Source organism: Propithecus coquereli, unplaced genomic scaffold, assembly GCF_000956105.1.
Source record: "Propithecus coquereli isolate 6110/MARCELLA unplaced genomic scaffold, Pcoq_1.0 Scaffold14, whole genome shotgun sequence".
Lineage (NCBI taxonomy): Eukaryota > Metazoa > Chordata > Mammalia > Primates > Indriidae > Propithecus > Propithecus coquereli.
This window is the reverse complement of record NW_012138302.1, coordinates 459557-474526: the sequence shown is the minus strand read 5'-3', so window position 1 is coordinate 474526 and position 14970 is coordinate 459557. Positions and strand designations below refer to the sequence as shown.

At 33.0% G+C, this 14970-nt stretch overlaps 2 protein-coding genes across 2 annotated transcripts in view; one reads left to right on the top strand and one right to left on the bottom strand.

Annotated features, from left to right (window-relative positions):
• Positions 1 to 6362, top strand: part of TTC14 (tetratricopeptide repeat domain 14) — a 12442-nt gene extending 6080 nt beyond the window's left edge. Inside the window, exons 10-12 of the mRNA XM_012639485.1 lie at positions 2862 to 2979; positions 3922 to 4031; positions 4862 to 6362. Of these exons, the coding sequence (XP_012494939.1) occupies positions 2862 to 2979; positions 3922 to 4031; positions 4862 to 5783 (1150 nt within the window). The 3' untranslated portion in view covers positions 5784 to 6362. The remainder of the gene's footprint in view (positions 1 to 2861; positions 2980 to 3921; positions 4032 to 4861) is intronic.
• Positions 6363 to 9414: 3052 nt separating this feature from the next.
• The window catches only part of CCDC39 (coiled-coil domain containing 39), a 90796-nt gene continuing 85240 nt past the window's right edge, over positions 9415 to 14970 (bottom strand). The window contains exons 13-18 of the mRNA XM_012639318.1: positions 14242 to 14401; positions 13709 to 13815; positions 11758 to 11898; positions 11440 to 11619; positions 11202 to 11287; positions 9415 to 9559 (exon numbers count right to left, since the gene is read on the bottom strand). Coding sequence (XP_012494772.1) covers positions 9415 to 9559; positions 11202 to 11287; positions 11440 to 11619; positions 11758 to 11898; positions 13709 to 13815; positions 14242 to 14401 — 819 coding nt within the window. The remainder of the gene's footprint in view (positions 9560 to 11201; positions 11288 to 11439; positions 11620 to 11757; positions 11899 to 13708; positions 13816 to 14241; positions 14402 to 14970) is intronic.

Genomic DNA, 14970 nt, shown 5'->3' with positions numbered 1-14970 from the left:
GATTTACCTTTCATTGCTTTTGTACTGTCAGGGCAAATGTCAACACAATAGAAAAAATGAATATTATCTTATTAAAGATAGGGTTTTAAAAAAAAATTTGTAAATTATTATGGGTACATAATAGTTGTACATCTTTATAGGGTACTTGTGATGTTTCGATACAGGCATGCAATGTGAATTAATCAAATCAGGGTAATTGGGATATCTATCACCTCAGGCATTTAATGTTTCTTTGTGTTAGGAACATTCCAGTTCCACTCTTCTAGTTATTTAATATTTTAAAGTATACTCTAACTTATTGTTGATTATAGCCACTGTTATGCTATCAAATATTGCTCATTCTATCTATTTTTGCACCGATTAACCACCCTCACTTTATCTGCCCCACCGACCCTTCCCTGCCTCTGATAACCATCGTTCTACTCTTTGTCTCCATGAGGTCAACTGTTTTTAGGGTTTAGCTCCCCCAGATGAGTGAGAACATGCAAGATTTATCTGTCTGTGCTTGGCTTATTTCACTTAAAAATACTGTTCTCCAGTTCCATCTATGTTGTTGGAAATGGCAGGATTTCATACTTTTTGTGGCTATATAATATTCCATTGTGTATATACCACAATTTCTTTATCCATTTATCCAATGATGGACACTTATTATTTCTCCTTTGAATGATTGGTCGAATTCACAGTGATGCCATCAGTCCTGGGCTTTTCTTTGTTGGGAGACTTTATTACTGCTTCTGTTTCATTGCTTGTTATTGTTTTATTTAGGTTTTAGATTTCTTCCTGGGTCGATCTTGGTAGATTGTATGCGTCTAGGAATTTATCCATTTTTTCTAGGTTTCCAATTGATTGGCATATAGTTCCTTATAGTGGTCTTTTAGTTTGGCTAAAGGTGTGTCAATTTTGTTTATATTTACAAAAAAACAACTTTTTGTTTCATTAATCTTTTGTATTTTTTTGTCATTTCAATTTCATTTATCGCTGCTGTGATCTTTATTATTTCTTTTCTTCTAATTTTGGGTTTGCTTTGCTCTTGTTTTTATAGTTCTTTGAGATGGATTGGTAGGTTGTTTATTTGATGCTTTGCTCCTTTTTTGATGTAGGCACTTACTGCTATAAATTTTCCTCTTATTACTGCTTTTCCTTTATCTTATATGTTTTGATATGTTGTGTTTTCATTTTCATTTGTTTCAAGAAAGTTTTTAATTTCCCTCTTACTCTCCTTATTGACCCTCTGGTCATTCAGGAGCATGTTACTTAATTTCCATGCATTTGTATAATTTCCAGTGTTCCTCTTGTTATTGGTTTCTAGTTTTTTTGTTTTTTTGTTTTTTTTTTAATTTCAGCATATTATGGGGGTATAGATGTTTAGGTTACTTACGTATGTTGCCCTTGCCCCTCCTCACCCCCCTCCCCCGCTAAGTCCGAGTTTCAAATATGTCCATCCTTCGGATGGTGCGCATTGCACTCTTTGTGTATGCAAATACCCGTCCCCTCCTGCCTCCTCCCCCCTCCCCCCTGCCCAACATCCAATAGATGTTATTCTTATATGTGCATTTATGTGTTGGTTTCTAGTTTTATTCCATTGTGGTCAGAGAAAATACTTGGCATGATTTCAAGTTTTTTTAATTTTTTAAGACTTTTATGACCTAACATATGGTCTATCCTTGAGAACGATCCATGAGCTAAGGAGAATGTGTATTCTGTAGCTGTTGTATGAAACTTTCTGTAAATATCTATTAGGTTTGTTTGGTCCACAGTGCAAATTAAGTTCAGTGTTTCTTTGTTCATTTTTTTGTCTGGATAATCTGTCCAGAAAATGGAGAGTTGAGGTCTCCAATGATTATTATGTTAGGGTCTATCTCTCTTTAGCTCTTATATCTTGGGTAGGAAGACAGAAAGACAAACCTATCAGAAATAACCACAACAACTTTTTGAGAGATAGGGAGTATAAAAAGATACTATGGAAACAGCAAAAAGTTTTAAAATTTAAAAAGGAGAGTGGAGTGAAAGGTAGTATTTCTATTAGATTTCTCTTTGCTTATTTGTAAGCAGAGTTGTCATGTTTAAAGTAATTGGTTATAAAACATGTTTTGCAAGCCTCATGGTAACCTCCAATCAAAAACCTACAACAGATGCACAAAAAATAAAAAGCAAGAAATTAAAACACACTATCAGAGAAAATCACAGGAAGGAAATAAAAAGGAAAGAGAGGAACACAAAAGAACCAGAAATCAAATAATAACACGGCAGTAGTAAATCCTTACCTATCAATAATAACATTGAATGTGAATGGACTAAACTCTCCAATAAAAAGACATGAGTGGCTGAATGAATTAAAAAAACAAGAGCCAACCATATATTGTCTGCAGGAAACACACTTCACCTATAGAGACATGTAGACTGAAAATAAGGGGTTGGAAAAAGATATTCCATGCAAACGGAAACCAAAAAGTGCAGGAGTAGCTACACTTCTATCAAATAAAATAGATTTCAAGTCAAAAACTATAAATAAAGAGACAAAGAAGGTCATTATGTAATGTTAAAGGGGTCAATTCATAAAGAGTGTGTAGCAGTTCTAAATATATATGCACCCAATGTTGGAGTAGTCATGTATATAAAGCAAATATCAGAGTTATAGTATGGCTTTAGTTACTAGTAATGAATTTGTTTTATGCGGTCTCTTTACCAAATAAATTGTAATAAAAAGCAAATGATATAGCTGTTGTTCATTTTGGAAAATAATTTGCTAAATGTGGCTTTTCCCCAGTAAGTTCTCTTATATAAGGTTCTGATCTATATGTGTATTTGGATACTTTTGTAGTTTTCTCAAAAAGGCTAAATTTTCCTTTCAAATTTAGGTTAGAAGAAGAAGAAAAGTTTTTAAATGCTGAAAGTTACTATAAGAAAGCTTTGGCTTTGGATGAGACATTTAAAGATGCAGAGGATGCTTTGCAGAAACTTCATAAATATATGCAGGTGATTCTTTATTTCCTCTTAGAAATTTAGTGATATTTAAAATTAATGCCAAAATTTAATTTTTTTCTAGGGAAAACTATGCTAGATTATTCAAGTGAGGCAATATGAAAAGTTTCTTTCTAGTTACGGCTTTTCCTAATTGAGTTTGACATTGCTTCATACTGTCTCTTGTTTTTTATCTGTTTGTACACAAAAGTAAAAATACCACTATGAGAGAATTCCTATTGCCTAAATTTGGTACTTGGTTTTGAGAACTGTTCTGGTAGTGAGCTTACCTGATGGCTGTAAAATTATTAGTGTTGCTATATTTAAGCTAATTATAAAAACCTTTTTGAGTCATTTTAAACTGTCTTTTCCTGTAATACTGATGATGATGTTTTCTCATGCATTTTCTTCTGAATTGGACCATTGCTGCTGTGTCTGTGACATCTGGTGCTGCTCATCCCCATCCACAAACTGGAAAATGATTTCTTATGTAATCATGCATTCAACTGGGCTGTGCTATTTTTAAAATGGTTTGTATTTGAACATGGTGATTCTCCCCTCATTTCACTTTAATGAAATGTGTTTATTTGAATTTTATTTGTAAAATTTGTGTCCTATTTAAATTTTCAATCTTTTAAAATAATTTTTCATATACTTTATTTTTGGCCTTTCTTGCACTCTGGGTTATGGGTACCACTGCAATGGCATCCCCTTTTTTCTTGGGATATCAACTGCAATATGGTCCTCAATACTGTTCTGGCCATTTTCAATGATTAATGCCAAACATCTGTATGATTAATTTTTTTATGTTAAAAAAAATACTTGTTAAATGCTGCCTATATGGTGTTCTGGTTTTACTAAATTGGGTTTCTGGTTGGGGTGGTCTTTTGAATACTGGGTTTTATATATTTTGCTATTTTTAACGTGTGGTTTTTTTCGATATCTGGGTTCTAAAAGAAATCTTTGGAATTAAGAGAAAAACAAGCTGAAAAGGAAGAAAAGCAGAAAACAAAGAAAATAGAAACAAGTGCAGAAAAGTTGCGTAAGCTCTTAAAAGAGGAGAAAAGGTAAACTATAATATTCAGTACTTTTTAACCTAAGGCAACTACTGAGTTGAACCTAAAGTGCCATTGAAAGGTAAAGTAAGTAAAAAAAAATAAAAGCATCTCATGTGATAATCAATGACTGATAAGAATTTTTAGCAAGTATGTGTTCCGCACATTTTCGTATTAAAGAGATAGTAAAGTAAAATGGAATGTAAGGCTAGAATTCTGCCAAAAAAAAAAAAAAAAAGAATTTATCTTAGAATTAAAATATAGAATAAGTTATTTTAATTGACTGTATTTTTGAGAGGAAATGTTTTATAACTAGAGCAGTCATTCCCAGCTAGGAGTGATTTTGTTCCCCAGGGTATGTTTGGCAATGTCTGGAGATACTTTTGGTTGTCATAACTGGTGAGGTGCTACTAGCATCTACTAAGTAAAGGTCAGGGATACTCCTGCAATGCTCAGGGTAGCCCCCATGCCTACCCCCAACAAAGAATTATTTGGCCCAAAATATCAATAGTGTGGAGATGGCAAAACCATGAACTGGAGGTAGCCAGATATAAAACTTTAGTTCTCTCCTTTATGTGTTCAGGTAGTTTTGAGTTTTTAAGGTGGTGGTGGAAAAGTCTGTTGTGTCTTTCAGAAATGATGGATTTGCTTACAGTGATGCCTGTTTTCATAAGCATTTTTCCCTAAAAGTCATGCCTGATAGTAAAATTAGATCTTGTAGTAACTGAGATTAAATGAAATCTTAAACAAATAGAACCAAAATCTTTATGAATAACTTAAGAATATCTTTATGAATAATTTTCGTACTTAACATATCTGATGAGTTAACTACATTTTTTTAGGCTAAAGAAGAAAAGAAGAAAATCAACTTCTTCCTCTTCAAGTGTTTCGTCTGCTGATGAATCACTTTCTTCTTCATCATCCTCTTCCTCTTCTGGCCACAAAAGGCATAAGAAACGTAAGAGGAACCGTTCAGAGTCTTCTCGCAGTTCCAAAAGGCATTCATCTAGGGCATCCTCCAGTCAGATAGATCAGAATAGGAAAGATGAATGCTACCCAGTTCCAACTAATACTTCAGCGTCTTTTCTTAACCATAAACAAGAAGTGGAAAAACTACTGGAAAAGCAGGATAGGTTACAGTATCAAAAGACACAGGTAAAAGAGAAAGATAGATGCCCTTTCTCTTCATCTTCAGTTGAAATACCGGATGATCTTGGAGGTAGGTCTGAAGAGCCAAGAGATTTTTATAATAGCTATAAAACCCAGCCATGTAGTAGCAAAACAGAGAAGCCATATAAATCAGAAAGACATTTTTCCAGTAGAAGAAATGCCTCAGATTCTTTCTGTAGGAATCCAGAGGATAAGGTAAAAACTTACGGTTACAGGAGATTTGAAAAGGATATAGAGGGAAGAAAAGAGCACTATAGAAGGTGGGAGCCAGGTACCGTGAGATATTCCACTTCACCAGCAAGCTCAGACAACTCTTGGAAGTCAGTTGAAAAATACAAAAAATATACTTACCCTGGATCACGTGATTTCAGTAGACATGAACAAAGGTATCAATTAAATACAAATCAAGGAGAATATGAAACAGAGGACAATTATGGGGAGGATATCAAAACAGAGATTCCAGAAAAAGATGGACTAAATAGGAAAGAGCACTCAGAAAGCAAAGTTAAAAAAAATTTACCTCAAAATTTACTCAATATATTTAACCAGATAGCTGAATTTGAGAAAGAAAAAGGAAGTAAGCCAAAAAATTAATATGCCAAGGAAATCAGCACCATTACACCAAATGCTGTTAATTAAAATTTGGGGATGTTTTTGTTCATAACAGTCCAGTGTAAAAATCTCTGCTCTTAAAATTATTTGTAGAGATTACAGAAAGCAAATGTTTTTTAGCTTTTCTCAAATTTGATTCGTTTCAGTTGCAGGTTCCTTTGTCACAGCTTGATTTTTAGGCCTTTCATGTATATATGTACAGTATATTTCTTACTCTGACAATTTGAGTTTCTTCACCTAAAAATAATCCTCTGAAAGTATTGTTTCTTCCTTGTATTATGGTGTACAAGAATTCCTGGGTTCACCACATCCTACAGTTTGAGAGAGAATTAAATTTGTGCGTTGAACACTTAGATCATCTTCATCAAAAATTATTTCATTCTCCTTTCTGTTAAATTAAAAGCCTTCAACTTTTGAAAGATTATGTTTGAATGTTTCTTGATTATTTGTATCACTTGTTTAAATATTAAATTTTTTTGCACAGTTTTATTTGAAATGGTAGATTACGTGTCTTAATTTGCTTCTAAAGTCTGATTTAATTAAATGGTTTGTGAATGGTCATTGCCAGCTTAACAAGTACCTTAGAAATAAGATTGTGAAAGTTGAATAGGAGCCCATTTTTCTTATTTCTTCATTATTATTTTTATCTTACTGCTAACATAGCCATAAGAAATTTTTTAACTTTAAATAGATTGGCAAACCCTTAGAGACTGTCTATATTCCAGGCAAGAATAGATCATAATAGAAAAGAATCTTTTAGCAAAAAGTGATGGCAGAGGCAGAGAAGTGCACCGTAAATCTCATTTTTCTCTAGGGAAAGAAAATTAGGAAACTGTCCTAGTATTGCAAATGTTCGATCCGGAAAGCACTAGGCATGTTTTTAAGTAGCCTAGGTCTGGCCTGCATTTCTGCTTTTCTTACTACTTCCTCTCCCTTGATGCTTCCCTGATGTCTCCTTTCTCATGGTCTGAATAAATAACTAAACCAAGCAGAGCCTGGTTTTACTTGAAATAAGTTCCAGCTTCTATAGCTGAAGAAGGAAGGGACTTGGATTGTAAAGATCCTCTCAAAATTACTGAAAACAGTATAGCATTCTCTTTGGGAGACAGAGATAGAAATCACAGGTGTTGGGTTTACGTCTAGAATCTTTCCAGTTTAAGATTCTAGAATCAGTAAATGATTTGAATACTGGCACTCATGATGACACTGGATGGGTATAGGTAGGTGGGTAGATGGGTATCCATCTACAAAGGTCTAAGTACGAGACAATGATAGAGGAATAAGAGACTTTTATTCCCTATTCTGTCTTGTAGTTTTTGCCAACAATAAAATACCCACCCTTTAAGTACTGAGTGTGTACTTACTATTTGTGTCATGCAAACTCCAGTGATGGGAGCCTAGTGGAAAATCTGAAATTTGTTTTGCAGTGGAATAGGAAAAAGAAATCCTGGTTAAGAGCAATAGATAATGGCAGTAGAAATGGGCCATTACTCAGGCATTAGTGTTTGCACAAAGAAATTCATCTTAAAAGAGTCCTCAGTTCTATGTATTAATAGCTTTAGTATCATCTTTACATAGTGCTACATAGTGGTGTTTTTACAAAGTGAAAACTACCTCTTGACATAGCCCTCAACCTTTTGGAATCTAGTACAGCTTATAATTTTAGACATACCATTTTATTTAAAAGTTAGGATAGTACCTTATCCTGCAGGCTGCCTGAATTGAAAAATTCTATCTTCCCAGGGCCTCTCCACTGGGAAATACTAAATTTAAGCAGGTACATAAACCACTTTAAGGATGTGTTCAGGAAGCCCATCACAGGACAAATTATTGGGCATTTATATTGTCAAGAATTCCTAGTGACTGGTAACTTCAGCAATTTTTCTCAGCATCAGTATGTCTATAGGCCGACTGTGTCTTGGTTTCCACAAGTAGATGAAGCACAGCTTTTGGATGTTCTGATAACTCCAGACTTAGAGATAGAGAGGTTGATCCCCTGCCTCCCCATTTGGCCTTACTACACTGAAAATAGAACTGTTACTTAAGGGTTAAAGGTAGACTTGTATGCTGACCTAAGAACCTAACTATTCCATTCCACAAATACTGTGTTAGCCTCTGGAGGTTGACTCAATAATAGGTAAAAGTTATTGTGCAGTTACTACATGTCAATCCCTGTGCATTTTGCATATATTAATCCAATTGTTTCAATAAATTTATGATGTCGGTAACTTTACTACAAATGAGGGAAAAAAGCATAGGGAAGTAACTTCCCAAAGTCACAGAGCTAAGACACAACCTCTGCCTTCATAGAACACAGTGTTTAATATTGCAAGTTCCAAATAATTTACAAACTAATATAGGACAGAATAAGAATTGTGGCATTCTGTGAAGGAAGATTGAATATAGTAAAACAGGAAAAAAACTGGTGAACAAAGTGACTGAGGTTAATCAGTTTTTAGATACTATAAATCTCATGCATTAGAGCAGTGTTTTAGCCAAAAATTATATTCTCCAGCTTTATCTAGCCATCTTACCCATTGGACTTTGGTATGCCTTTTCCTAACTGTTTATAAAACAAAATAATAATCGGGAGAGACAGATTCATTACCACTAATTTTTAGAAGGAAATGAAAATGATGGTTTTAAATGACAATTGTAATGAATATTTTTTCCAAGATTTGAAGGAAGCAAATACATGGGTTCTAATACATTTATTTGAAAATCCAGTTTTATAATATAATATTCCATACTCTATTCCAAAAGTTCAAAGTGTTGAGCACATGTTATAATAAAGTATTAACTAGAAAAACTAATTCTAAATCTGGTGGTCTACCTCCACTGTAAATTTATGAAATTCCTATTGCAAATCATATTTAGGTTTCTTTATTAAATCAAGAAAATTGTAAAAATATTCTATATGCTTGGTTGATTGTATCTGTGAGGAAATCTTTATGTGATTTCTTTCAGGGTCAGAATGGATTTGAGAAATTAGAAATGTAAGCTGTACTTTTTATTAATAAACAGTGTATCTCTTATCAATTGTTTTCTTTGAGGGGAAGAGGTAATGTTACTTTTTGGTTAAAAATTATACCAAAAGAAGGAATTGCCTTTAACAGATTTTTTTTCCCCCAAAAGTCTGGGGAAAAAATACATTTATTACATGTATTTTGAATAAAATACATGTAATATATTTTTTTGAATAAAGAATACCAAATTTTGGGATCTTCTAGAGTGAGAATTTTCATATTGTTATAAGCTCTTAATAGTACAATGAATCTTTAAAAATTTCTTCCTGAAAGATTATTAAATTAGAAGTGAATGTAGTTTCATGAAACAGTGAAGCAAACTATTTTCTAACACTACAAACATCAAAATTAAAGTGAAAAACACCATTTTCCCTATGTGTATATAACATGTAGCTTTGTCAAGAATCTGGTATTATTGTTTTCCATCTGTATGAAGAAAATAGTAGGAAAACTAAGAAAATTACTTGATTTTTTTTTAAATTATCAGTTTTTTCACTTTGCACTGGATAAAACCTGTTTGGTCATTTTGTATTTTAAAGTATAAAATTTTTGTGTGTTCACAACTTGTTCAAACGAGGTTAAAATATTTACTTGCTGCTCTTTTTGCTTCTACTATTAGTAGCACTAGTTGGCCTAGAAGCATTGTCTACTAGTGAAGAGGAGGCCGGGAAGTTGAGCTCTAATACTTTAATTGAAGTCTGAGAAGCAGAACTGTTTGTACTCCTAGATGACCTAAAAGAAAAACCAGAATTATTATAAATTTAATGCAAAATTTATATTTAAGTATAGACCCCCCCATTGGGTAAAAGATACCATAATTCCATAAGTAATTAAAGAGATCAAACAGTACATATTATTAATAATGTTAAAAAGTTTTTAAATAAGCCAAGACACACAAATCTTGCATGTTCTCAGTTACATGTGGGAGCTAAATATTAAAAGCTTAAAAGCAATTGATCTCATGGAGACAGAGGGTAGAATGATGGTTACCAGAGGCTGGGAAGGGTAGAGAGGAAGGTGAGGATAAAGTGGGGATAGTTACTGAGTGCAAAAATACAGTTACATAGAATTAATATTTGATAGCACAACAAACTGTAATCAACAATAAATTAGGATATACTTTTAAAAAACTAAGAGTGGAACTGTAATGTTCCAAACACAAAAATATTAAATGCCTGAGGTGATGGATACCCCAGTTACCCTGGTTTTATTAATTCACATTGCTTAAACACGTGTATAAAGACATACAACTATTATGTACCCATAAAATTAACATTTAAAAATTTTTAAGAAGTTTTTAAAATAGGACCATTAATAGGTATCAAAAAATTTTTAAAGGAAAAGAAAGATGACCATAGTTTCAAACCAGTAGAAAAATAGCTCAATAAGTATGTTTCTATATGAGAAAAATATTTTCAACTATAATCAGTATTTTGCAGTTGGAATCATTAAGCAATAAGGATTCCAAAACAGTAACAAAAGAGGGGCAGGGGGATTTGGTGCTGGCAAGAGTAATTAAAATGATAGCTTCTGTAATTTAAGCTGACAAGGAAAGCAAGAAGTGTATTGATTGACAGATAAACTGGTGAGGTCACTTGAAAAACAACTAGCCATACAATTCTGAAATAAGTTTTTATAATATATTTTATGCAAGTACAGGGATGTTCAGTTATCTACTATACTTATGCAGAAACTGTTTTACTTAATGAAAAACACTATCTTTTAGGACTTCCCTTTTTCTTCATGAAATCTCTAAATGGACTAAGGAAAAGTAATTTAGTAAGAAGCTGCTGAATGCAGGAGTTTGGGAATTCTAAAATCAGGATCATTATTAATTTTGTCAGCAAAGCACAAGAGGGTTTATTTAAGCATCCCTGATGATAGAATTCTGGATAACTACAGAAGTAAAAAAGTTTCCTTTTCAGCAAAATAAAACATCATGAATAAAATAAAATTCTGATTTTCAAAAATTTCATAATGTTTTAATCGCAAAAATCTTACTACATATATCCATACATCTAAGCTTCCCTTTTACTGTTTAAAAAAATTTCCCCCAACTTAGGGTTCACCCCCAAATGCTAGATGTAACCCACAAGTTTTACTTTATCTCTGCTTTGTCCTACTGAAGGCTCATAGTCACAAAGCACTTGTGCCATAATAAAAATGGTGATACCAGCAGCAGTCAGAAGCAAAGTCTTGCTCTGCGGGCTGTTTCTGCATTTTATCTATGTGATGCTGGCCTAGTGAGGTGGCTGAAGGTGAGGGGAGCACTGGCAGTGCACTGGCTGGTCCAGCAGTTGTGGTGATGTGGAGGTGGCTTGATTCTCTTAGGCTAGCGGCTGTGAGAGTTAAGATGTTTGACTTTCCCACTTACCTTGCTGATAACAGTGAAGTGTGTGAAGGAGTTCTAGAACTATGACGACTGCCTTTAGTACTAGCTGCAGGTAGTTCCAACCCACTCTGGAGAAATATTCAATAGCAATCATTAGTACTACTTAATGCATTTTAGAAGAAAAATATTTTAAATTAGATTCCACTTTATGATAATGCCATAAAATTTTTATTTTCATGAAGCGTTTAAAAAATACACTTAATAGAAGGTACTGTATTACCTGTTGAAAGTATGTTTGAAGGACAACACGGATGTCAGCATTTTCTTCTGTGACATCAAGTAGCATTTCATCAATGATCTTGTGAAACTGTTTCACTTCACGAAGTTTGATGTCTTGTTCTTCTAGTGTTTCATCTTTTGTATCTTTCAAAAGACGTATTTCTTTTGTGAGTTTTGCACACTGTTGGTAAATAATAGTCAATTATATAAACCTATTTTCAGAACTTAATATTTTTTAATGGATGTAGGAAGATTTGAAGTCCCATTTGGGACTTTATAAAATGTAAATATGACAGGTGAGTTTTTAAAATGTCAATACCTGTTTAGTTACTCTTTCTAATTTTGGCTTCTGCTCCTCAGTTTCTTTATTTAGTTGAAACGAATAAGCCTGCTTCTCTGATAATTTTTCTTTGATGTTATTTGCTACATGTTCAATAACTTCTAAAGTGTTTTCCATGCTCTGTAGAAAATATAGTATTAACATACTGGTTAGAATGAAATTGACTTTTATAACTTGCCATTTGCCAAGTATTCATTTAATTTTAATTCATTTATTTCTGTATATTAAATTCTATTGGTAGATAATAAGTAGAGTCATATCCTACATGACATTTTGGTCAATGACAGACTACATACAGGATGGTGATCTCATACATAAGATTATATTGAAGCTGAAAACTTCCTATCACCTAGTGACATTGTAACATAGTAGAACATGTTACATGTTTGTGTCTAGTACATGCAATTATGTATATCTAGTACTTAATACTTGATAATAAAATACTGTGTGCCTGATTTATGTATTTACTATGTACTTTTTATTATTATTTTAAAGTGTACTCCTACTTATTAAAAAAAAAAAAGATAACTGTAAAACAGCCTCAGGCAGTTCCTTCAAGAGGTATTCCAGAAGAAGGCATTATTATCATAGGTGACAACAGCTCCATGTGTGTTATTGCTCCTGAAAACCTTACAGTGTGACAAGATATGGAGGTATAAGATGGTGATATTGATGATTCTGATCCTGTGTAGGCCTAGACTAATGTGTCTTAGTTTTTATAGCAAGAAAGTTGTCAAAAAAAATTTAAAATAGAAAAAAGCTTACAGCATAAAGATAAAAAGAAAAAATAGTTTTATACAGTTGCACCTTGTGTTTGTGTTTTAAGCTAAGTGTTATCACAAAAGAGTCAAAGTCTTAAAAAATTAAAATTTTTATAATGTAAAAATGTTATAATAAGCTAAGGTCATGTTTTTACTGAAAAAAAAATTTTAATAAATTTAGTGTAGCCTAACTATATAGTGTTTATAAAGTTTACAGTAGTCAGTAGTGTACAGTAATGTCCTAGAGCTTCACATTCTCTCACCACTGACTCACCAGAGCAACTTCTAGTCCTGCAAGCTCCATTTATGGTAAGTGCCCTATACAGGTGTACCATTTTTTATCCTTTATATCGTATATTTACTATACATTTTCTATGCTTAGATATGTTTAGGTACACATTTACCATTATGTTACAGTTGCCTACAGTATTCAGTAACATGCTGTACAGGTTTGTAGCCTAGAAGCAACAGGCTATCCTAGCCTGCACTATACCATCTAGGTTTGTATGAGTACACTCTATGATGTTCGCACAATGACGAAATTGCCTAAGGACGCATTTCTTAGACTGTATCTCTGGGGTTAAGGGATATATGACTGCTCTTATGGATTAAATTTTGTATATAATTCCATTGGAAAATATTTTTATGGCACTTGGGAAAAAATAAACAATATAAACTATTGAAATCATGCAGTTTTCAAAGATTTACAGTACATATCATCTCTTCAGCTTTATTAGTAAAATACAAATAGGGCCTGCTTACAAAAGCATGTTATTTTGTCTTTCAGTGATTTGCTTTAGTGACTACTTTCCACTAGATTATTTTTATCTTTCAAACTTTTTGTTTTAAGCAATCTTAATGTGATCTTTAAGGAATTAAATAAAAGTTTATTAAATAAAGAGTAGATAGATCATAATTAACTATGATCTATCAACTAATAATGAGTACTTTTCAGAGCTTAGTACTAGGATTTTAACTAATTAATACTTTGATCACTTCTTTTTCTCTCCTTTAAATGAAACTGTTCTACTATCTACATCCCAAAAAGAGGCTCTAAGGAACTGTCTTCTTTCTTTGTACAAGATCAAGGAATAGAAGTAGTAATAATAATAATAGTAGTAGTAATAATTTTATTGAGCGCTTATTACTAAATAGCCTGTAGAAATTACCTGGATATCTTCCTGAAGTTCTCTGATTTGTCTTTGTTTGTACCTGTATTTTTCATCAGCAGCTCTTTTTTTTTCTTCTAGTTGAATTTTTAGCTCATACTCTTCACCTAGAATTTAGAAAATTTTTAGTTTAAATTTTCAACATACTATTTAGAAATCAATTTTAAAGTATTACATAAATTAAGCATCTAATATTTTTGTTATGAAAAGTTAAATTTCCTTTATCTCCTTGTACAAAAACAGTATGAACCATTTCTTGTTTTGTCAACATAGAGCAACAGTATAGTACAGTTTTTTCAGATTTGAAATTCATTCTCTAGAGAAGTGGTATGCCATGTACCACTAGAACTAATAACAAATGACACCTTAGCAGGCCACTTACAAACAAAGGAGAGGGGGAGGAAAGATGATCGGTTTTTGTGACTCAATCAAACATGATATACTTTGTTCCCCATGTCCCACAGTGTTCCTTTTAACTATACAATTTTCATTATATATACTTATAAAAAAATTTTTTTAACAATCCTACATACTAGATGGAGTCACTTTTTTAAAAGATTGCTTGTAATTGTTGTTGCAGTTGTTGAGCACCTGCAGGGTGTTTTCCAGAGCATAGATTTCTTTTTCAGCTTTGTTGATCTTAGCATCCAAACTGTCACCTTCCCTTTGAAGTTCTTCTTTTTCTTGAGCAGCCTATGAAGTATATAAGAGAACTGATTGAATAGAAGTATTTATCATGGGGGAAAATATCTAATGTCTGTCTTTGGGGCAGAAAATAGTTAACCTGCAACAATAACAGTTAACCTTGGGGCCTACACATGACACCAAGCATTTAATTCTTGCACTTGATTTAGAGTAAAAGACCAAAGCCTCAGGCCTTCAAAATGTGGCACATAGTTGGACCCAAGTGACCATGATAGATATGTAATAACTAACCAAAGTTTACAGAAATCTCTCCAGCAAAAGTTGCCAAAAAGTTATCAGGTATAAACTTGGAAGAGGAACGAGATTAACTAGACGGAGGTTTGTAACTCGATATTAAATCAGAAAAACATTTCTGGACTGAGAGAGATTCAGGAACAATTTCTCATTTCAAATCTTAGTGAACAAGGTACATATTTTACTACCAGGTATATATTTTTAAATTTAAAAAATAATCATAGGCCACGTGCAGTGGCTCACGCCTGTAATCCTGGCACTCTGGGAGGCCGAGGTGGGAGGATTGCTTGAGCTCAGGAGTTCGAGACCAGCCTGAGTAAGAG